This window comes from Lolium rigidum, chromosome 6, assembly GCF_022539505.1.
Source record: "Lolium rigidum isolate FL_2022 chromosome 6, APGP_CSIRO_Lrig_0.1, whole genome shotgun sequence".
Lineage (NCBI taxonomy): Eukaryota > Viridiplantae > Streptophyta > Magnoliopsida > Poales > Poaceae > Lolium > Lolium rigidum.
Window position 1 is genome coordinate 143,250,202 of NC_061513.1, and position 23,152 is coordinate 143,273,353.

Here is a 23,152-nt window from a genome sequence, read left to right on the forward strand (position 1 = left end):
AACTTCTATTCTTGACATTCTCACGAAGGTAAAGAGATTTTAAATGGTTTTACTTGCATCATTTCAATTATTATTTTGTACTAATCGTAGCATTCTAATGAAGGTACAACAAGCATGGAATGAGTACCCAGCTGAGAGGAGCAATCGTGTCTTCTTGACACATCAAACGTGCATGGTGGAGGTCATGAAGCTTATGGGAGAGCACCGGTACAAGATCCCTCACATGAGGAAGGGGGTTCTAGAGAGATTACAGATTCTTCCTCAAGTGCTCCATGTTGATCCCGCTATTGTAAACGCCGCTAGAGAGTTTATCATGTAGAGGGTCCAATGGCCAAGAATCTTCAATTTGTAATGGCATGAAATATCAAAGTAATGCATGAACATTGCTATGCCATGGTACTAATCAGTTTTGCATTACAATCTCATCATACCACAATGTCCAAATATTTCATTACATAATCCTTATTTTCTCTACTCCTCACGGAAACAGTACAAGCCATTGTCATCAAGATAGAAGTTCGGATGGTAAATATCAAACATAACATCAAATATTACTTGCTCACCGGCTGTGAGCAAATCATACTGATGCACTTCTTCTCCAACCATCTCCACATCATCACCTTCTATTCCTACCATCACCGAAGCAGTATCTTCAACATGAACATCATGGGCTTCTTCCATCTCCGGAGCAATATCTTCTACACCGTCCATCTCCGCAACAATTTCTACTCCATCATTCATCATGTCAACTCCATCTTGAAGAACAAGTTCATTGTCTAGGGTGGGGAGCCACTGATCGAAAGTAGTCTGCAAATTAGTAAGCCACTGCATATAAAATTTGAACAAAATTAGCATGTTCTTCAACATATACTCTCCCATGATGTACAGTACAAAACCAATCTGGTATCCCCATGAATCATCCTCCACGATGTACAGTGCAAAACGTACCTCCATGTTCATGATGTGTTGCCCCATGAATCTGGTATCCTCCATGATGTATTCCTCCAAGTCTAGGGTTTGCACGCCCTCAATTGGATATGGTACGGTTCCTCCATGGCCGATCATGGGCAGGTCGCTGCCCATGCCACCCAACCCGGTGCCACCACTGGAACCACCGCCCTCCTCCATCGCGCGGACGTCGTGGGAGAGCAACAACGCAGCCGCCAAGACCACGAGCTCCCACCCCACCGCGCGGCCTGGAACCATCGCCATGAATGCCGGCGCCCTCTGGAACGGTCGTGGAGAAGGACGGCAGAACGGGGAAGAAGAGGTGGGCGAGCGCTGGGGAGATGATCTGAACCATGACGGGATTGGGAGGCACCATGATCTATTAAGGGGCTGGGAGGCGGCAGCAGTAAGTATTGTGCGCAGGAGACGAGGAGGACGAAGGCGTGCGCACAGGAGACGAGGAGGACGAAGACCTGCGCTCTCGTTATCGTAGGGGTATTTTCGGCAGGAGATCGATCGCTAGCGCCTCACGCCTTAAGCCCTGACGAAAATCCAGAAAAAATCTCACGCCTTAAGCCCTGGTAAGGAGGGAGTATGTTACTCCCACTATGAGTAGTCTAACATGCACATGTTACTACTCTATGTTACTACCTTCATAGTGGTTAGTTTTTTCGATAAAGGGAATATATTAATATCAAAAGATACCAATTACACCCAGCCTCTGCAACAACGCACCACCCTAATGGCACTACGGATGCACACAGCCAAAAAAAGAAAAGAAAACTAAGAAACAAAAGTCCCGCTACGATATCTCGGGCCTAACAACAGCAATACATCCACCGCCAAGACAACACACGAAATACGAGACTCTTCAAAAACGACGCCTTCAAGAAGGGAACGAGTGCTCAAACACCGTCGTCGCCCGATCAAAGATCTTAGGTTTTCACCACGAAGATAGCCCCCGCTCTCAAAACAATGCCTCCAACAAGGTCATTGCCGGGCACAACCAGATTAAGGCCGGACCTTGGGTTTTCACCCTGAAAGGTAGGGCTCGAACTTCACCTGTGTTGTCGCCCCCACTTTCATACCGCTGCTTGTGAAGCCCGGAACACCAAGCCAGTTCCATCTCACCACCAAGATCCGACCACCATTGCTCTTCCACCAATCTTGACTTTCATGACCTTCTCCGCCAGACACCATGGAAAGAAAACAAGCTCCATGATATTAACAGCCAGCGAGCTTCGAAGCGCTCCCTCCGAAACCAAACGGTCGGATAAAAAACATGGGTGCGCTCGGCCGAAAACGCCCAATCCAGCAATCTTCAGGCATTGATCGCACAATGAATTTCGCCGGCAGGAACTTCCGGAACACGACAATCCAGCAAGCTCGGTGGGAAGAAGCTTCTGAACGATCTTCACTTGGCGCGAGAGAAACCCTAGGACTGCCACCTTTATTAGGCAGAACGGCAGGCCCCCACGCCGCCGCCCGCCGGTCGACCTCATCGGCGGAAGAGGAGGCCGCCACCGACCACAGACCCGTCGCCGAGTCGTCCGCCACCCCCAAAACCGAACGTGAGCCGCCGGAAGGAGGGCGCAGAGGACTCACCGGCCACCACCAGGCACGGCCACGTCAATGAAGAGGCCGGATCCGCAGCCATCGGAGTCACCCCCGCCGCCGGCCGCATCGCCGAAGCCTCACCCGGCCACCGCAGCCCTTGCCAGGGCAGCCGGCGCGACGCGCCGCAGAAACAGCCGCCCGAGGCCGCCGCCCCGGATCCCACCCCTGGATCCTACCACGTTGGCCACCGACCAGCCCCGCCGCCGGCCGATCTCGCCGCCGCGGATCCGGCGCCGCCTCCGCGCGCGCGACGCGAGAGGAGACCTGCCGCCGCCGAGAGCTTCACGAGCTTTGCCCGCACGCGCGCGCCGGCGGCGGCAGGGAGGAGGGAGATCGGAGGAGGGGGAGGTAGTGGCGGCGGCGCTAGGGTTCCGCCCGAGTCGCCCGGTGCGGGGGGCGACGCGGGGGAGAGTTGCTTACTGGGCAGCCCTCCCTTCATAGTGGTTAGTAACATCAAAATAGTATCATATATGTTTTCATTAATTAGCTTATATACTCATTGTATCTTGAGAAGTGTGATGTTACAGTAACTAGCTATGTTACTTCATCCTCCTCTCTCCTCATTAACTCACTGCCACATAAGCAAATTTGCTGAGTTGGACACTTAGTTATTAGTGAAGTTACTCCCACTATGAGTAGTCTTATTGTACTTACCCTAGGTTGCCGTTGTTCAATTCACCTTTAGCCCGCGCAGATCAATCTAAAAAAAAAAGCGTTAGAAAGATCGGTTCCAGATCTGACCATTTTTCTTTTCTTGGTAGGACACGTAGTCCTCGATCTCTTTGCAGTTTACTAGTACTAGTAGTCTAGTACACTAATACTACTGGAGCTTTTGATTGCAACGGCCAATGGCGACTCGTTGCTTGTCCGTCTTTCCCGTCTGAAATCGGATGACATCGGGCAAACTCGCATGAACCCTTTCTCACCCCAAATGCATGAACCTTCTTTTCCGCAAAGTGTTATGTTTGAACCAAAAGCAGCTGTGCTTTCTTATATCGCTGTCGAAGTAGCGCCACACGTATTCATAATGCAGCTATCGTGGCCAATTTTCGGGTTGCCAATTGGTCCTAAATTATCTTGTATCTCATGATTGTTTCGGCAAATTTCGTGAGTGTGGATTGTTCGGCCAATCTGGCTACATTAAACCAAATTCCTCCGACTACATTATTCGTTGGTTACGAGCTGCAATATAGGCAGAATGACCCTAAGAGCAACTCTAACACATCTCGGAAAAGCGCCCGGTGAGTTTTCGGGCATGGGCCAAAAAAAAACGTCCTGATTAGATCCTAGGGAAAAGGCTAGCACGAATTTTTTATATCTCGCATCCCCTATAATGCACTCTGCAGCCTGAATCTAGCACCCCGATCACGCCCAGAGCATTGTGCGGGTTGAATTTTCATTTCATTTTGTGCGCACGATCGAGACTCCTCCTGCGCTAATATAATCGCGCCCACCACCACGTCGCCTTAGATCTCGGCCATTCTCGTCCATTCGGCGCCGCATAAAAGTATACCCACCATATGTCGTCCAACCCCCCCCCTCCCCGCACGTGTGTTTGGTGAGATAGTGCGTCGATTTCATTCCACCGCGTCGCGTCCATGGATCCGTCATGGAGCTCTTGCGACAGGAACACGTCGGTCCGCAAGGCTTGATTCGGGAGGGGGGCCAAACGGTACCGCCAACGCCGCCCCCAATGGATCACACGCTCACCGTCCTAAAGGTAAGTTCAATCCAAATCGGCCTTTATTTGGAGAATCTCGCGCGGTCCAATGTGGAGAGAGCTATTTGTGAAAATTGTGGATGTGTGCCAGGAAAACTTCCGGTATTTCACTCGCATGAGAAATGTTGTCGCTAGGGTTTAGTGTCCGTCAGAAGATACCAGCCGCTATTAGGATAATGGCATACAACATTTCGGCTGATTACACCGATGAGTATCTTTGCAATGACAAAGATACCTTGTTGAAGTGCGTTTGGCTGTTTGTCAAGGTTTTGATCCGGGTTTTCGGTCCCAAATACCCTCAAGTTCCCAATGAGGAGTGACGAGGGAATATCTAACCGGTTATGTCCATCAAATTAAACAAGCTCTTATACAATATTGGATCCACTTTGAAGGATCCATGATGACGTAAAGGCCTAGTCAACCCACCAGAGATGATCGTGAAGAACAAGCCAAGGATCCCACAACAGTTAGTAGACTTAGGGTTTTGGTGAGTCGTCCACCTGATGTAAACCTTAGGTCAATTCACCTATATAAGTCTTGGCCAGGAGAGAGTAGAACCAAAGTACATTCGCGTACCTTAGCCTCCATCTACGCCTCTAGCAACCTGTAAACACATCTGTCAATACAATCAAGCAGTAGCAGATCTTTACCTCCACCATGAGGGGTCAAACCTAGGTACATTATGTCATGTCTCAATCCCGTGCAGGTAATCCAATGTTGCCATCGATCTCCACCAGAAATACATGTGTAGTTAAAATGGGGCGCGAGTGAAATCTGACCCATTGCATGTCATTGAAATACCCACCAGTGGGGACCGCACATGTGACCACCCATACCAGAAGATTCCCTTCTCCAAATACAATACTAATTGAAAAACGAGCACAACTTTCACGGAACAATTGTAAATGAGATTTTGTTTAATATTTGATTTCCTCGCGACGAACTCTTCGAAATAAGTCTAATATTTAATATTTTAAAATTTATTTCGTGACCTGGATCTATAGAGTCCTCTATTGTTTGCGCATGTAGTTCATATGCCATGTCCATGTAATCCTACGATATGGCGTGTTGGATTTATATTTCTTCCAAATTTGTTTAGATGGTACATGCAGTCCTGCCACAAGTGTTAGTTTTACGCATATGACAGTTGTAGATTTTATTTTCATGTGAGGCCGTGTCGGACCGAATCTCGAGGAACATGAGTAACAGAAACGGTTGTGATATCACCTATGCCCCATTTTGCATGCACAAACTAGGGGTCGGATCTCCACCTCATCTAACCTACACTCTGTAGCATATGTCTCAACGATAAACATGGCAGTCGACGTCTACCGCGTCGACTATCGTGAGGCCTCGGCTAACATCTAAAGTTGTGTTCCTGTTATCACCAGATTTTGGCCAAATCAGGAGGTGGGCCGCGATCAGGATGGGCTTGGAAGATTACACGTGGAAGATCTCTGAAGCGGCCTTGCACGGAGAATTTGGGCTAGAGTGCCCGTGTATCTTTAATTATAGTAGATTGTATCTAGATTAAAAGTTAGAGTTTGTCTCGTACACGGTGGGGATCTCCCACGTTAGAAAGTCCGCTGGACTATAAATATGTATCTAGGGTTTATGGAATAAACAACAACTCACGTTCAACCCCAAAAACAAACCAATCTCGGCGCATCGCCAACTCCTTCGTCTCGAGGGTTTCTATCGGAGTAGCGACATGCTGCCTAGATCGCATCTTGCGATCTAGGCAGCACAAGCCACGTTGTTCCATGCGTTGCTCGTACTTGAAGCGCTTTTGATGGCGAGCAACGTAGTTATCATTAGATGTGTTAGGGTTAGCATTGTTCTTCGTTTAAGCATGCTTACGTAGTGCAACCCTTGCATATCTAGCCGCCCTCACGCCTATCTCGGGTGTGGGGCGGCACCCGCTTGATCATTATTTAGTAGATCTGATCCGTTACGATTGCTCCTTGTTCTACAAGGATTAGTTTAATATACGCAATAGTTAGGCCTTACAAAGGGGGAGGATCCGGTGGCACGTAGGGTGGCGTTCGCAAGTCCTAAACGGGATGTTCCTAAGATCAACTTCATGTTGGTTTTTGGCCTTGTTTAGGATCGGCTTACGAGCACCGTGCGTGGCCGCAAGGCCCAACACGGAGTAGGATGATCCGATTATGCGGTGAAAACCCTAAATCGTCGTAGATCTCATTAGCTTCATCTTGATCAAGCAGGACCACCAAGTATTCGTGCACCCCGTACGGATCATGGGTGGATCGGCTCTTTGAGCCGATTCACGAGATAACCCGAGAGCCGATCGAGGCTCGTATTTAACGTTTACATGTATGCCCTGCGGGAAACTAAGCGAGGCATCCTCATCACCTTCCCGACCGGGTATAGGTCAGGTGGCACGCCCTGCACTTCGCAACGCCGCGTGTGACCAGAAGAGCATTGCGGGCCGTCGCTCGGAGGGGTCTCGGCCAGCCGCGGCTCTAGGCTCTTCCCGGCTCTACGGTGTTGACAAGGCCGCTGCCCGCCGGTGGGTTTTGGCGATCAACACATTCCGGCACGCTCGGTGGGACAATCGTCTACATCAACCACATCGCCATCTACATCTAAGATGGCGGACGGCACGCCGATCACCTACGGGGATCTGCTCGACGACCTCAAGAAGCAATACAACGAGATCAAGGCTACCCTCGAAGCCGACCTCATCGGCTCTTTTCGGAGAACCCGTTCCGGTGGCATCGGATGGAAGGGGTTCTCACCGCAAGGTGCGCTCGATGGGATAGACCTCTCTACCCCGTCGGAGGAACGTACCGAGGTGCGCGGCGAGGAGATCAACTACCTGGTGGCTCATTCACTACACCGCCACTGCGAGAACTTGGTCAACGTGTTGGAGCGTGTCGCTCGCGCGTGATCCAGGAGATCATGAGCCACCGGTACTCGCCGTCGGGACCAGCTCTCGGGACTCATCAAGGAGAGTTGCCATTCCGGTCCCGACCACCGCTGCCATATGCGTTGGCGGCACCTGCTGAAGTGCCGACTACACCGGCATTCCTCGTCTACGGGATTGGTGGCGACCCTAGTGACTACCGGTTCTTAATGGAGGCGCCTAAGGAGATCCCTCATGGATACGCGTGCATGTATGTGCCGGATTGTGGTGGCCGGGCACTCACAAACCAGGCCACAACATCGGGGACTCCGGCGAAGACAGGGAGGAACGTCGGCGACGAGAGAAGACATGGCTAACTAAATACGCCACACCGACGAAACTCCCGAGTCCGGCTCCTGCGGATGGCTCGGAGCTGGAAACGCAAACATGGCAGGCCAAGTACGCCACCCGGCGAATCTTCGGAGTGCAACTCCTACGGCCGGCACGGCGGATCGGATCGGTACCATGCGAGAGACCGGTTCGGCATGATGCCGAAAAGAAGGGCGATCGGCTATTCCAAGCCGTACCACGACGATTACGAGATGATCCCGCTGCCACCTAAATATCGGCTCCCTGACTTCTCCAAATTCGGTGGATCGGATGGCTCCGGCTCCATCGAGCACGTCGGCCGATATTTGGCTCAACTAGGACCGGCTTCGGTGTCGGATCAGCTACGCGTGAGGCTCTTTTCACGGTCCCTCACGGGATCGGCTTTTGGATGGTACACCTCTTTGCCGGCAAACTCCATCCGAGTCTTGGAAGCAATTGGAAGAACAGTTCCATATGCAATACCATTCGAAGCTTCGAGTCCGGCATTGCCGATCTAGCACAACTACGTCGAAGCGCGGGGAAACGGTGACGAGAATACATCCAGCGCTTTAGGAATCTTAGGAATCGATGTTATTCGGTTCGTATAAGCGAAAAGGAAGCGATCGAGTTGGCGGTAGCGAGGCCTTGCAACACAGCTCAAGGACATGGCCTCCCAAGCGGATTATCCCTCGGCGGCGCACATGGTTCGAAACTATCGAGCATATGAACGAGCGCCATCCCGACTCGTACCAAGACAAGTTCAAGCGTGCGATGGTTATGGTCGATACGGAGGAAGATGAAGTGCTCGCGGGAGGCCAAGAGATAGCGATGGGCGAGTGGACTCGGGGGGAACCCCGTGGCCTCGCAAATGGGTAAAGCCACCGGGGCCGCCCGGGGGATTTGATTTTGACGTGACCAAGACCGAACAAATCTTCGACCTCCTGCTCAAGGAGAAACGAGTTGACGATTCTCGAAGGTCTCAAGTTCCCCACGGCGAAAGAGCTAAACGGAAAGCCGTACTGCAAATTCCACAACTCGCTTTCCCATGCCACCAACGACTGCCGGGTGTGGCGTCGGCACATCCAAGCGGCGATAGAGAAGGGGCGGCTAATTTTCAACCGATACGCCATGAAGGTCGACACCCAACCCTTCCCCGCCGTTAACATGGTAGAAATCACCTACCACTGAAGGTTGCCGGCCGGGTCCCTCGTTCGGCATCAACATGGTAGGACTTGGAAACCACTCGGCAAAGATGGAGATGAGGGCGGCTGCTCTCATAGCAAGGATACGAGAGGAGGCCGCTCCACGCGATCGGCTCCGTCATGATGGCAAGCGCTATGTCACCGAGGGAGAGGTGAAGAATATAAGATATCAGCGACCCCTCTCTGATCACCTCCTCAACAAATATGTGAGTCAGTATTACCAACGCCGACGGCACAATTACGATGATAGAGGAGATCGTTTGGCTAGAGAAGCCGAGAAGATATCGTCGGCGAATCGCGATGAGGAGGAGCACGAGCGCCGTGCCACGGAAGCATCAAGGGAGCAAGATGACAACGCCGGGCATTGGGACTGCCCTTTCTTCGGACACTTCGCTGGGATTCGGGAATGAGCCGATTGCCCACAATCGGCAATTGCCGAGAATGCAATCGGAAAAGAAGGAGGCAGCCAATGTGTCTGTGTTCGAGCGCCTAGGGCCTCTCCCGCCACAAGGCAAACGCGCTGAGTCACCTCGTTGGGCAGATCTTGAGGATTCAGAAGACGAGGGAGAAGTGGAAGAAGATGAAGGAGATATGCCCTAGAGGCAATAATAAAGTGGTTATTATTATATATCTTTATGTTTATGATAAATGTTTATATATCATGCTATAATTGTATTAACAGAAACATTTGTACATGTGTGATATGTAGACAAACAAAGAAGTCCCTAGTATGCCTCTTAACTAGCTTGTTGATTAATGGATGATTAGTTTCATAATCATGAACATTGGATGTTATTAATAACAAGGTTATATCATTGTATGAATGATGTAATGGACACACCCAATTAAGCGTAGCATAAGATCTCGTCATTAAGTTATTTGCTATAAGCTTTCGATACATGGTTACCTAGTCCTTATGACCATGAGATCATGTAAATCACTTATACCGGAAAGGTACTTTGATTACATCAAACGCCACTGCGTAAATGGGTGGTTATAAAGGTGGGATTAAGTATCCGGAAAGTATGAGTTGAGGCATATGGATCAACGAGTGGGATTTGTCCATCCCGATGACGGATAGATATACTCTGGGCCCTCTCGGTGGAATGTCGTCTAATGTCTTGCAAGCATATGAATAAGTTCATAAGAGACCACATACCACGGTACGAGTAAAGAGTACTTGTCGGGAGACGAGGTTGAACAAGGTATAGAGTGATACCGAAGATCAAACCTCGGACAAGTAAAATATCGCGTGACAAAGGGAATTGGTATCGTATGTGAATGGTTCATTCGATCACTAAAGTCATCGTTGAATATGTGGGAGCCATTATGGATCTCCGGATCCCGCTATTGGTTATTGGTCGGAGTGAGTACTCAACCATGTCCACATAGTTCACGAACCGTAGGGTGACACACTTAAAGTTGGATGTTGAAATGGTAGAACTTGAATATGGAATGGAGTTCGAATATTTGTTCGGAGTCCCGGATGAGATCCCGGACATCACGAGGAGTTCGGAATGGTCCGGAGAATAAGATTCATATATAGGATGTCATTTTATGTGAATAAAAATGTCGCGGAAGGTTCTATGGAAGGTTCTAGAAGGTTCTAGAAAAGTCCGGAAGAAACCACCAAGGAAGGTGGAGTCCACAAGGGACTCCACCTCCATGGCCGGCCAGCCCTAGATGGGGTGGAGTCCCAAGTGGACTCCACCATAGGGAGCCGGCCACCCCCCACATGGGAGGTGGGAATCCCACCTTTGGGTGGGAGTCCTAGTTGGGCTAGGATTGCCCCCTCCTATGGAAGGATTTGGTTTCGGGTCTTATTCGAAGACTTGGACACCAACACTTGGGTTCCACCTATATAATGAGGGGCATAGGGGAGGAGGCCGGACACACCAAAGCCACCACCTTGGCCGCACCCCTTGGAGGCCGGCCACCCCCTCTCCCCAAACCCTAGCCGCCCCACTCCTCCTTCTTCCCCGCACGCTTAGCGAAGCTCCGCCGGGATTCTCCACCACCACCGACACCACGCCGTCGTGCTCGTCGGATTCAAGAGGAGCTACTACTTCCGCTGCCCGCTCGGAACGGGGAGAAGGACGTCGTCTTCATCAACAACCGAACGTGTGACCGAGTACGGAGGTGCTGCCCGTTCGTGGCGCCGGAACCGATCGTGATCAAGATCTTCTACGCGCTTTTGCAAGCGGCAAGTGATCGTCTACCGCAGCAATAAGAGCCTACTCTTATAGGCTTTGGAATCTCTTCAAGGGTTAGTCTTGATCATCCCCTCGTTGCTACCGTCTTCTAGATTGCATCTTGGCTTGGATTGCGTGTTCGCGGTAGGAAAATTTTTGTTTTCTATGCAACGTTATCCTACGGTGGTATCGAGCCGTGTCTATGCATAGATGGTTGCACGAGTAGAACACAATGGTTTTGTGGGCGTTGATGCTCTTGTTATCTTTAGTTTGAGTACTTTGCATCTTTGTGGCATAGTGGGATGAAGCGGCTCGGACTAACTTTACATGACCGCGTTCATGAGACTTGTTCCTCGTTCGACATGCAACTTGTATTGCATAAGAGGCTTTGCGGGTGTCTGTCTCTCCTACTATAGTGAAGATTCAATTTACTCTTCTATTGACAACACTAGTATCACCGTTGTGGTTCATGTTCGTAGGTAGATTAGATCTTACTCGAAAACCCTAAACCACGTAAAATATGCAAACCAAATTAGAGACGTCTAACTTGTTTTTGCAGGGTTTGGTGATGTGATATGGCCATAATGTGATGATGAATATGTATGAGATGATCATTATTGTATTGTGGCAACCGGCAGGAGCCTTATGGTTGTCTTTAAATTTCATGTTGAGTAGTATTTCAAAGTAGTTGTAATAGTTGCTACATGAGGTGAACAACCATGAAGACGGCGCCATGAACCTTGACGCTACGCCGACGATGATGGAGATCATGCCCGAAGATGATGGAGATCATGTCCGTGCTTTGGAGATGAAGATCAAAGGCGCAAAGACAAAAGGGCCATATCATATCACATATGAACTGCATGTGATGTTAATCCTTTATGCATCTTATTTTGCTTAGATCGCGACGGTAGCATTATAAGATGATCCCTCACATTAATATCAAGATAATAAAGTGTTCTCCCCTTGTATGCACCGTTGTAACGGTTCGTCGTTTCGAAGCATCTCGTGATGATCGGATGTGATAGATTCAACGATTCACATACAACGGGTGTAAGCCATGTTGCACACGCGGAATACTTGGGTTTGCTTGACGAGCCTAGCATGTACGGACATGGCCTCGGGACAACGGAAACCGAAAGGTTGAACACGAGTCATATGGATGATATGATCAACATGTTGATGTTCACCATTGAAGCTACATCATCTCACGTGATGATCGGTTTTGGTATAGTGGATTTGGATCGTGTACCACTTAACAACTATGAGGGATGTTGTATTAAGTGGGAGTTCATTAGTAATTAGATTAAAACATGAACTAATTATCATAAACATAGTACGAGTAGTATTTTGAATTAATTTTGTAGTATTGGCATCCGTTTACTACTATGCGCTAGTCTTATAATTGAGATAGAAATACTGTTAAAATCGACTAGAAACTTTACGGTTTGGTACCGTATTGTTAATGAATCAAGAAATGATTAAGTCCTATTGCAAACATTTAGTGAAACTCACTTTGTTGATTCAGAGAGCTATGGTTTCAATTAGTACCTAAAGTTATCTTGTCTCAGTGAAACTTGAAGTTCAAATCTGTTTGAAAAGTAAGGAGCTGAAAATTTAGTTTTCGAAATAATCAAGGTACGAGATATATGTGATATCTAAGACCTTATTGCAAGATGATAGAATATAAATTTGGTGAGACTACATAAACTCATAAGTTTTATGGGAATGTACGAAGGTTGAAGACGCAAGGCGTCCCAATCCTCCAACTATTGGGGCACTAACGATATTCGCATATCCATGAAGTGATTGTCCTTAGTATGCACCGTTGCTAAGACTCGTCGTTTCGAAGCATCACGTGATGATCGGGTGTTATAGATTCTACGTGTGCTTCCAACGGGTGCAAGCCAGATTTGCATATGCGAATACTAAGGTTTAAACTTTATGAGCCTAGCATGTACGAGACATGGTCTCGGAAAGTTATCATGAATTGATGGATAAAATTATGAGTGAAATTGTTCATCATATTACAAATTTACTAATAGTGAAATCTGAAACACTTGTCATATGATGATCAACTTCAAAGTAAGAACCTCAAGGTTATTGGTATTTGACCAACAAACCTAGAAGTTATTGATGTTGAAATGTTTTTCGAATAATGAGAAAAGCTAAAAGAGAAACTGCAAAAGATATTTTGGCAAAAGAAAAGAAAAGACTAGAAAGTCTAGCTCGGGTGTATATAAATGATATACATGTTATGGTTGTATTCCTAGTTAAGTCACACAATGAAATTCTTGGGTATTAGTACCATATTGGTTGGTATGAAGTGTCATACAAAACAACGCAATACAAGAATACAATGGCCTAAGTGATCGACAAGGAATATGATAGGAATGCACGTCTGGAACAAAATAAAGTGTTATTATGTTCGTCATTGGCATTCTATCTAGCCCTTAGAATTTATAATAAAGAACTTAATAATTGTTATTTTGCTCTGGTCAAATGAAAACAATGAGTTGTTCAAATTATGACATTACTCCATGTACGATGGATAAGTTATTATAAATCTTAATGGTGAAACACACATACATAACACTGACGCTAAAAATGCCATAAGGCAAATGATTTGAAATTCCACTTATTTGTGGAACCGCAATTTAGGTCATGTTAGAAAGGATCGCATGAAAGAACTCCATGCAAATGGATTTTTGGAGTCATTCGATTTGTTGAATCGTTTGGCACTTGCAAAATCTTTTCTAAAAGGTAATGACTGAAATACCGTTCATAGGCCGAAGAGTTGAACGGGCAAACTAACTTAGTGAAAACATACATAATGATATATGTGGTTCACTGGGCATAGTTGTGTGCGGAAGATTCTTCTACTTCATGAAAAACTTTCAAACAATGAATTGAGTATATATGTGGATATATTCAATAAGGAAAAGTTTGAAACATTTGAATAGGATTCAAATAAATTTCAGCATGAAGTGGAAATCATCGTAATAGAAAAATCAAATATCTATGATTGGATCATGGTGGAAATATTTGAATTACGAGTTTTAGCGAACATCTAAGAGAGTTATGAAATTGTTCTACAACTTACGTTTCTTGGAGTATCATAGTGATGATGAAGTATCCAAGAGATATGTCCAAACTTTGTTGGATCAATGATGAGATAAAATATTGATGCCATTATATTTTTGTGGATTATGCTTTAGTGACTACCGCTTTTACACTTGAATAGAGCATCATCATGATCCGTTGAAATGACACCATACAAGTTATGGCATGGGTATAAACCCTAATAGTCAACCAAAATCGGATGAATGTCTTTGTTGGTTATCCCGGAGATTTAATTGGGAATTCTTCCCACAAGATAAAGACAAAAGTGTTTGTCAATGTTTCTTATTTCCGAGAAATTGTTTCGAGTGAAGTATTTGAGTGGGAGGACAATATAATTTGATAAGGTTTATGAACCCGAGCATAATGATCGAGTAGCGCAGCATCGGAATTAGTTTCGGAAGCGGCCACGACGATCATGGCTCTCATGACTACAAAGTGTTTTAGCCATGGAGATCGAAGTACATATTGAACCTTGTAGGTATGGTTTACTTTGTGATCAAATAAATGATTTGTGGACAAAGGATTGATTTTGAACAATGATAAACCAACTACAAAACAAAGAAGTTATGATGGGCCACGACTCCGTTAAAATGGCCATGCGCCATGAAATCCAAGATAGATGAATACTTTATGAAAGTAAATGGATCTATGAAATTGATAGACTTGGATGAAATATCCTTGAAGAAAGCTTGATTTATCAAAAAATTGTTTACGACAATGTTCAAAGAGTTGAATACGATAAGATTAGATCTTCCGTAGCAATGCTTATAGTCTATGTGGATTATTCTAGTAATCACTACATATTTCTTTTATGAGATATGCTAGTAGGATGGCAAAATACATTACTTATCGAAGTATGTATTAAAGGTGTATACAAGATACAACCAAGAGTTTTGTTGGTCCATGGAATACTAGATAGGTATACAAGCTTCAATTGGATGAAGTAAGTATCACGGAGTTGGAATCTTCACTAGATGAAATAGTCAAAGAGTTTTTGATTTCATCGGAGACGATGAAGAGACTTGCATTTGCAAGAAATTAAGTGGGAGCGCTAAGACACATTTATAATACTTTATGTAGGTGACATATAGTTGGTTATAAATGATGTAATTATATACTTGATTAAAAAGGTTTCATTGAGAATTAACTTCAATGAAAGGATATGGATTGAAACGAATTTAGTGTCAAGATCTATGAAGATAGATTGAAACACATAAATAAGTTTAAGTCAAAGTACATATGATGGATATTGAAGTAGTTCAATATAGAAATATTAAGAAAATGTTCTTGTCATGTGAAGTTTTAACAAGACTTGAGTGTATCTGACACTCAATGAGTAAAAACACATGAGTGATTATAGATCACGAATAATATGTACACAATCGGATATCATGTGCTATAAAGTGTTATGAGCATATACCAGAATGATTCATATGATGATCATTGGACGACGAGTAAGAATATCCTTGAGTACTTTAGAAGAACTAAGGATATATATATATATATATTTTTGTATGAAGAAATGACAAACAAATCGCTGTAAGGTGTTACACCGATATTGGTTTTGTCACATATAAAATATAATTTCAATCTCAAATTAGATTAAGTGTTGTTTAAAAGTAGCACAATGAGCTAGAAGTTGTCTATGCTAGATTTAGAAGAGTTCTAAATATTGTGACGGATTCTACAAAAGAAGGCAGAGTATGTCATTGTTTTGACAATAACAAAGGATGTTAAGTCATGAGGTTCTTTGAGAACTTGGTGTATTTCCGACGAGTCGAACTTTGAAGCTATATTGTGTGTGACAATATTAGTGACATATTTCGGACCGCGGAATTAAGGTTCCACCAAAAGACCAAACATATTTAATGTCGACTCATTTGGAAATGAGTGATGCGTTGAGACGCAAATGAATTACAAAATACATACGTTTCGAGCGTGTCGGATCCGTTGACTAAAAACCTCTCCCGTGAGCAATACATGATAAAGCACCATAAGGCCAAGGTGTTATATCTTTACAAATGTAAACTAGATTATTGACTCTAGTGCAAGTGGGAGACTGAAGGAGATATGCCCTAGAGGCAATAATAAAGTGGTTATTATTATATATCTTTATGTTTATGATAAATGTTTATATATCATGCTATAATTGTATTAACCGAAACATTTGTACATGTGTGATATGTAGACAAACAAAGAAGTCCCTAGTATGCCTCTTAACTAGCTTGTTGATTAATGGATGATTAGTTTCATAATCATGAACATTGGATGTTATTAATAACAAGGTTATATCATTGTATGAATGATGTAATGGACACACCCAATTAAGCGTAGCATAAGATCTCGTCATTAAGTTATTTGCTATAAGCTTTCGATACATGGTTACCTAGTCCTTATGACCATGAGATCATGTAAATCACTTATACCGGAAAGGTACTTTGATTACATCAAACGCCATCTGCGTAAATGGGTGGTTATAAAGGTGGGATTAAGTATCCGGAAAGTATGAGTTGAGGCATATGGATCAACGAGTGGGATTTGTCCATCCCGATGACGGATAGATATACTCTGGGCCCTCTCGGTGGAATGTCGTCTAATGTCTTGCAAGCATATGAATAAGTTCATAAGAGACCACATACCACGGTACGAGTAAAGAGTACTTGTCGGGAGACGAGGTTGAACAAGGTATAGAGTGATACCGAAGATCAAACCTCGGACAAGTAAAATATCGCGTGACAAAGGGAATTGGTATCGTATGTGAATGGTTCATTCGATCACTAAAGTCATCGTTGAATATGTGGGAGCCATTATGGATCTCCGGATCCCGCTATTGGTTATTGGTCGGAGTGAGTACTCAACCATGTCCACATAGTTCACGAACCGTAGGGTGACACACTTAAAGTTGGATGTTGAAATGGTAGAACTTGAATATGGAATGGAGTTCGAATATTTGTTCGGAGTCCCGGATGAGATCCCGGACATCACGAGGAGTTCCGGAATGGTCCGGAGAATAAGATTCATATATAGGATGTCATTTTATGTGAATAAAAATGTCGCGGAAGGTTCTATGGAAGGTTCTAGAAGGTTCTAGAAAAGTCCGGAAGAAACCACCAAGGAAGGTGGAGTCCACAAGGGACTCCACCTCCATGGCCGGCCAGCCCTAGATGGGGTGGAGTCCCAAGTGGACTCCACCATAGGGGCCGGCCACCCCACATGGGAGGTGGGAATCCCACCTTTGGGTGGGAGTCCTAGTTGGGCTAGGATTGCCCCCTCCTATGGAAGGATTTGGTTTCGGGTCTTATTCGAAGACTTGGACACCAACACTTGGGTTCCACCTATATAATGAGGGGCATAGGGGAGGAGGCCGGACACACCAAAGCCACCACCTTGGCCGCACCCCTTGGAGGCCGGCCACCCCCTCTCCCCAAACCCTAGCCGCCCCACTCCTCCTTCTTCCCCGCACGCTTAGCGAAGCTCCGCCGGGATTCTCCACCACCACCGACACCACGCCGTCGTGCTGTCGGATTCAAGAGGAGCTACTACTTCCGCTGCCCGCTGGAACGGGGAGAAGGACGTCGTCTTCATCAACAACCGAACGTGTGACCGAGTACGGAGGTGCTGCCCGTTCGTGGCGCCGGAACCGATCGTGATCAAGATCTTCTACGCGCTTTTGCAAGCGGCAAGTGATCGTCTACCGCAGCAATAAGAGCCTACTCTTATAGGCTTTGGAATCTCTTCAAGGGTTAGTCTTGATCATCCCCTCGTTGCTACCGTCTTCTAGATTGCATCTTGGCTTGGATTGCGTGTTCGCGGTAGGAAAATTTTTGTTTTCTATGCAACGTTATCCTACGGAAGATAGGTACCACCGGCCAAGGTGGTGCCCCGACGGACTCAGCCGTTCCCAAAAGCGCGAGGTTCAGCGATTGCGCGGCCCGGAGGAAGCCGAAAGGTTGTACCGCATACGCTAAGGAAGGCACGGCCTCGATCCGGCTGCAAAAGTTCAGCGAACCCTGGATGAAGAGGGTCGTCCACGGAAAATGGAGTGGCGCCCCAAACGGAGGAAAGCCGATGATGAGACATCGGCTGGCACAAACATGGTACTCGTCTTGCCGACAGAGCTTAGCGCTCCACGACTCTACGGAGCACTCAAGGTGGACGACAGCAAGCGCATCAAGTCAGAGGTTGGGTTGGTTTTATCCAGCTCGACCAAGTAGCAAGATCAAACCAATGAGCAAACCAGGAGAGGCTGATCCTTGTGATCGGCCCCAAAAAATTTATGAAGGGAACTTACAAAACCTTCAACGAGCAAGCAACGTGGAGGCCGATTCCAGCAATCGGCCAAAATTATCCTCACCATCCATTCCGCTCGGGTTCAACATGTTATCCAACGAGCCGATACCATCAATTCTCTTGACAGAATCGGCTCGGGGGGCACCCAGGTGGATAAAGCACGAGGATATGCGGTAGAAGTGTCTCATCCTTTGGGGATGGGTATTGAAGTATGGGGGCCGATGCACAAGTCGGCCGTAAAAATTCTGAAATTCGAAAATTTTTGAGCACAGCCGATGCAGCAGACATCGACTTAAGGATATAAAAGCCGATGCATGACCATCGACTCAAGAGGAATAACTGTTACGATCAGAGGGTCAATGGAGCACGAAGAGAGATTTTAATGGAAGAACTCCTCAATGGAGTAGTTTAAGGGCTCGGATCCTCTCTTCAAGAGATAATTCCAGGAACAGCATGGACGTGCAAATCAGGGTAAGGAAGGAGCTGATCTGACCTGCAAGGCGCAAGAAGTAGATTGAAGAAGCTCGGGGGGCAGCTCACCCTGAAGGTTCTCTGCTTTGGGGCTACGTCATGATTTGAGGCTAATGTCGGCACATGTGGCTGATTCGCCTTGATTAAGGCTCGGGGGGCAGCCGATTTGGTTGGAATCGGCTAGCCCTACGACACAACTGGTCTGGAGAGTGGTGTTCTGTTACAGAGTCATCAGTTTGAGCATCCAAGACAGTTCCAGGGCTCTTTTAAAGACGCCTGCTCAAGATCAAGTCGCCAGCCTACTAAGATCGGCTGTGCCATCATCATCGGTCAGACTGGCTAATTTGGGGAGGTGGCTGAATTGATCTGTTTCGCAGATTTATCGTGAGAGACCGATGCGTTTCCATCGGTCATTGAAAGTCAGATGAGGAAAAATCGGCTGAATCAGCATACAGGACATCGGCAAAACCAAAAGAAGTTTTCATTGATAATAAAATTTCTTACAAGGAGAAGCCGATTGTTCGACAAAAAGGGAACGGATTACTACTACCAACTCTATGCTAGTAAATCCCTGCTCTAAGGGCTGTTGCTGTCTTCGCCGTCACTGAGGTAGCTGTCGCCGTTGCTGTCATCGGCGAGTTCCTCGTTGCTGCTACTGTGACCTTCAGCAGAGGCCTCTTCCTCGTCATCATCATTGTCCTCGTCTGACCAAGCCCAGCCCCGGATACGCTTTGGTGGTGGTTCGTCGGAGGAGGTGTCGTCCTCCTGTTCCTTCTTCAGGTTGGAGGAGACGTCTTCTTCTTCGTCGTCCTCTTCTTTGTTGGTGACGGAGGTAAATTTACCCCGGAAGGGAGGGTCGTCGTCGTCGCTCTCCGCCTCCAGTACTCCGTCGACCAGGTACCGGAGGTCATCTTCCCCGTCGGTTAGGGGCATGGCCCCATCTGACCAGACAAGGTCTTCACCCTCCGGCACGTAGTCGAAGTCCCACTCCCGCTTGTCCCAATGCTTGGGAGCCCGGCGGTTGTACGTCTCCATCTGGTTGTGCTTTGGGACCAATTCGCTTGAGGAAGAGGATTGGAGAGAGATGGAAGAGGAGGAAGAAGACGACATGGCTGGAGAAGAAGAGGGTTTTTGGTGCTGATAGCTAGAACAGAGGAAGGGGATGAAGAGGGCTAATCGATCGGCACGGATAAATAATGAGGAATCTGGTGGAAATTTAATGCTATTGCAGTTTCCGAGGAGGTGATGCTAAAACTGTCAAGTTGTGCAGAGAAGCTGAGAAGACAGGGCATCATGGTGAAGAATACTGCGGCAGTTCTGCTCTGCCACGACATGACCCGACGAAAGAAGAGCATAATGATTTTGGAAATATCATTTCCAAAACCAGGGGGGCATGTGTTATCACCAGATTTTGGCCAAATCAGGAGGTGGGCCGCGATCAGGATGGGCTTGGAAGATTACACGTGGAAGATCTCTGAAGCGGCCTTGCACGGAGAATTTGGGCTAGAGTGCCCGTGTATCTTTAATTATAGTAGATTGTATCTAGATTAAAAGTTAGAGTTTGTCTCGTACACGGTGGGGATCTCCCACGTTAGAAAGTCCGCTGGACTATAAATATGTATCTAGGGTTTATGGAATAAACAACAACTCACGTTCAACCCCAAAAACAAACCAATCTCGGCGCATCGCCAACTCCTTCGTCTCGAGGGTTTCTATCAGGTAAGCGACATGCTGCCTAGATCGCATCTTGCGATCTAGGCAGCACAAGCCCCACGTTGTTCCATGCGTTGCTCGTACTGAAGCGCTTTTGATGGCGAGCAACGTAGTTATCATTAGATGTGTTAGGGTTAGCATTGTTCTTCGTTTAAGCATGCTTACGTAGTGCAACCCTTGCATATCTAGCCGCCCTCACGCCTATCTCGGGTGTGGGGCGGCACCCCGCTTGATCATTATTTAGTAGATCTGATCCGTTACGATTGCTCCTTGTTCTACAAGGATTAGTTTAATATCTGCAATAGTTAGGCCTTACAAAGGGGGAGGATCCGGTGGCACGTAGGGTGGCGTTCGCAAGTCCTAAACGGGATGTTCCTAAGATCAACTTCATGTTGGTTTTTTGGCCTTGTTTAGGATCGGCTTACGAGCACCGTGCGTGGCCGCAAGGCCCAACTCGGAGTAGGATGATCCGATTATGCGGTGAAAACCCTAAATCGTCGTAGATCTCATTAGCTTCATCTTGATCAAGCAGGACCACCAAGTATTCGTGCACCCCGTACGGATCATGGGTGGATCGGCTCTTTGAGCCGATTCACGGGATAACCTGAGAGCCGATCGAGGCTCGTATTTAACGTTTACATGTATGCCCTGCAGGAAACTAAGCGAGGCATCCTCATCACCTTCCTGACCAGGTATAGGTCAGGTGGCACGCCCTTGCACTTCGCAACGCCGCGTGTGACCAGAAGAGCATTGCGGGCCGTCGCTCGGAGGGGTCTCAGCCAGCCGCAGCTCTAGGCTCTTCCCGGCTCTACGGTGCTGACAAGGCCGCTGCCCGCCGGTGGGTTTTGGCAGTCAACAGTTCCTGGCGTGATCACTTCCGCCGGTCAGCGACAAGAACACAACCGGACTTAGAGCAGCTCTAGCTCTAGTAGCTACCGTAAAACGTGAATTATAAACACTTGAGTTTAATTTGCGGAAAACATGACTTCGGTGGCCGCGTGAGCTGGCGCGGTGCAGCTACCGTAAATGTAAACGGGAAACATCATATTCTCGAATATGTTGTTTCCTGGTTTGTGTCTACGGTAGTTGCACTGCGTTGCCGGATCTGATCGCCAAGCTCGAGAAAGTGGCCGAATCGAAGCTCAGCTCTCCGCCGCCGCTCGAAGCTCGAACGGAAGCGGGGTTCTAGCTTGAACAGACGCGGCGAGGTCTTCACTGGCACGGGCGTGGCGGGAGGCGGTTGGAATCGTTGGCGGCGGGCAGTGAAGGGCGACGGAGGAGAAGGAACAAGCAAGGGGGAGAACGAAGAGGAGAGCGGGAGGGAATGAAACTTCAGCGCGCCAAGTTTATCGCGCGGATAGAGGCCGCCCTCGGTTTCGCCTCTCGCCCCGCGTATACTCGGTTCGAGCGGACGAATTTGATGTTGCATGTATTTTTTTTTAATGTTTCGGGTTGAAGTACGGTGCTGCACTCCACGTTTTTTCTACGGAAAATTGAAGTGACGGTTATTATTCGGTTTTGAAGTTTTTCCCATTTTACGCTATAGCTGCTAGAGCTGCTCTTATATGGTCACCGTGGACAGCTACCATATTTTTTTCGCGCATAAAGGAAGATGATATTAGATCAGCAAGTTACATAAAGGTCCACGAAGAAAAACAAAATTACAGCCTAGTCCTTCTGCAACACGAACACGCTGACGTCCATGAGCTGCCGGTGGCGCGCCGTCGGTGCTTCTCCCCTTCTTGCCTTCGATCGAGAGAAGTCCCCTCGCGAGCGGGAAGTCACCAATCACCGGAACCCATGGCCCTACCCCGATGGCCGCCGTCGTCGTCGCGCCAATCTTCATCATCCTCCTCCGCGGAACTTTATTCGTCGGATCCGCCGTCCCACGGATGCCGGCACAGGGAAGAGAAGACATGCCCCTCCGCTTCGAAGAGCACCGAGCACGGAGAGGACGGCAGCTCCGCGGTCAAGCTCCACCGGGGCCCCGCCATCGGAGGAGAGAACCGCCGCCCTCAAAAGCCCATCCAGCATTGCCGCCCTCTCCACAGCGCCACTGGCGGGATCCCTACTCAAACCTACGCTATATACACACCGGATCGAGGGATCCCCCGTCCTCCCGCCGCCGGAGCGGTCGCCAGAGGGCGAGGAATCCACCGAATCAGCGGCGGTGAGGTGGCTCGACCGGGAAGGTTGCACAAATCGCCTCTCAGCACTGTAGACAGGGAGAGGAAAGGCCAAGGTCTTGTGGACAGCTACGATATGATCTCAGCCCCGGCGCCGATCACACGCGCCTCAATCGCTTCAAATGGTTTTGCTTTCATCGGTTTCACCGGCGCACCCAAAAAGTGTTGGAGCAAATAAGCCGGCAAGTCCGTCACTGCGGCCGAAAAAAAAACTCTCTCGTCTCATGACCGCGTCGTCCCCCGCGAGCGACGGGGCCGCGCCGCCGCGGCCCCTCGTCTCGCGCCCCCTCGTCTCGCGCCCCCTGATACGTCCATTTTGCATCACTATTTTATATCATAATTTACTGTTATTCATTGATATATTTCATATTTAGAGATGATACTTATGTTATTTCACCTATTTTGCATGTTTCATGATTATTGGAGAATTACTCACCGGAGTCGAATTCCGCTGG

General features: G+C 47.4%; 1 protein-coding gene across 2 annotated transcripts; it reads right to left on the minus strand.

Annotated features, from left to right (window-relative positions):
- Window positions 1–446: 446 nt before the first annotated feature.
- LOC124660358 lies at window positions 447–1,026 on the minus strand. Of its 2 annotated transcripts, none has more exons than XM_047198164.1 (2): window positions 949–1,026; window positions 447–825 (listed from the first exon to the last, which is right to left on the minus strand). In XM_047198164.1, exons 1-2 carry the CDS (start codon window positions 991–993, stop codon window positions 472–474), a joined length of 399 nt encoding a protein of 132 aa, XP_047054120.1. In that variant the 5' UTR covers window positions 994–1,026; the 3' UTR covers window positions 447–471. The 2 variants fall into 2 exon arrangements, with proteins under 2 accessions (XP_047054120.1, XP_047054121.1); XM_047198165.1 differs by having other exon boundaries at window positions 447–807; window positions 949–967.
- Between the last annotated feature and the right edge of the window lie 22,126 nt (window positions 1,027–23,152).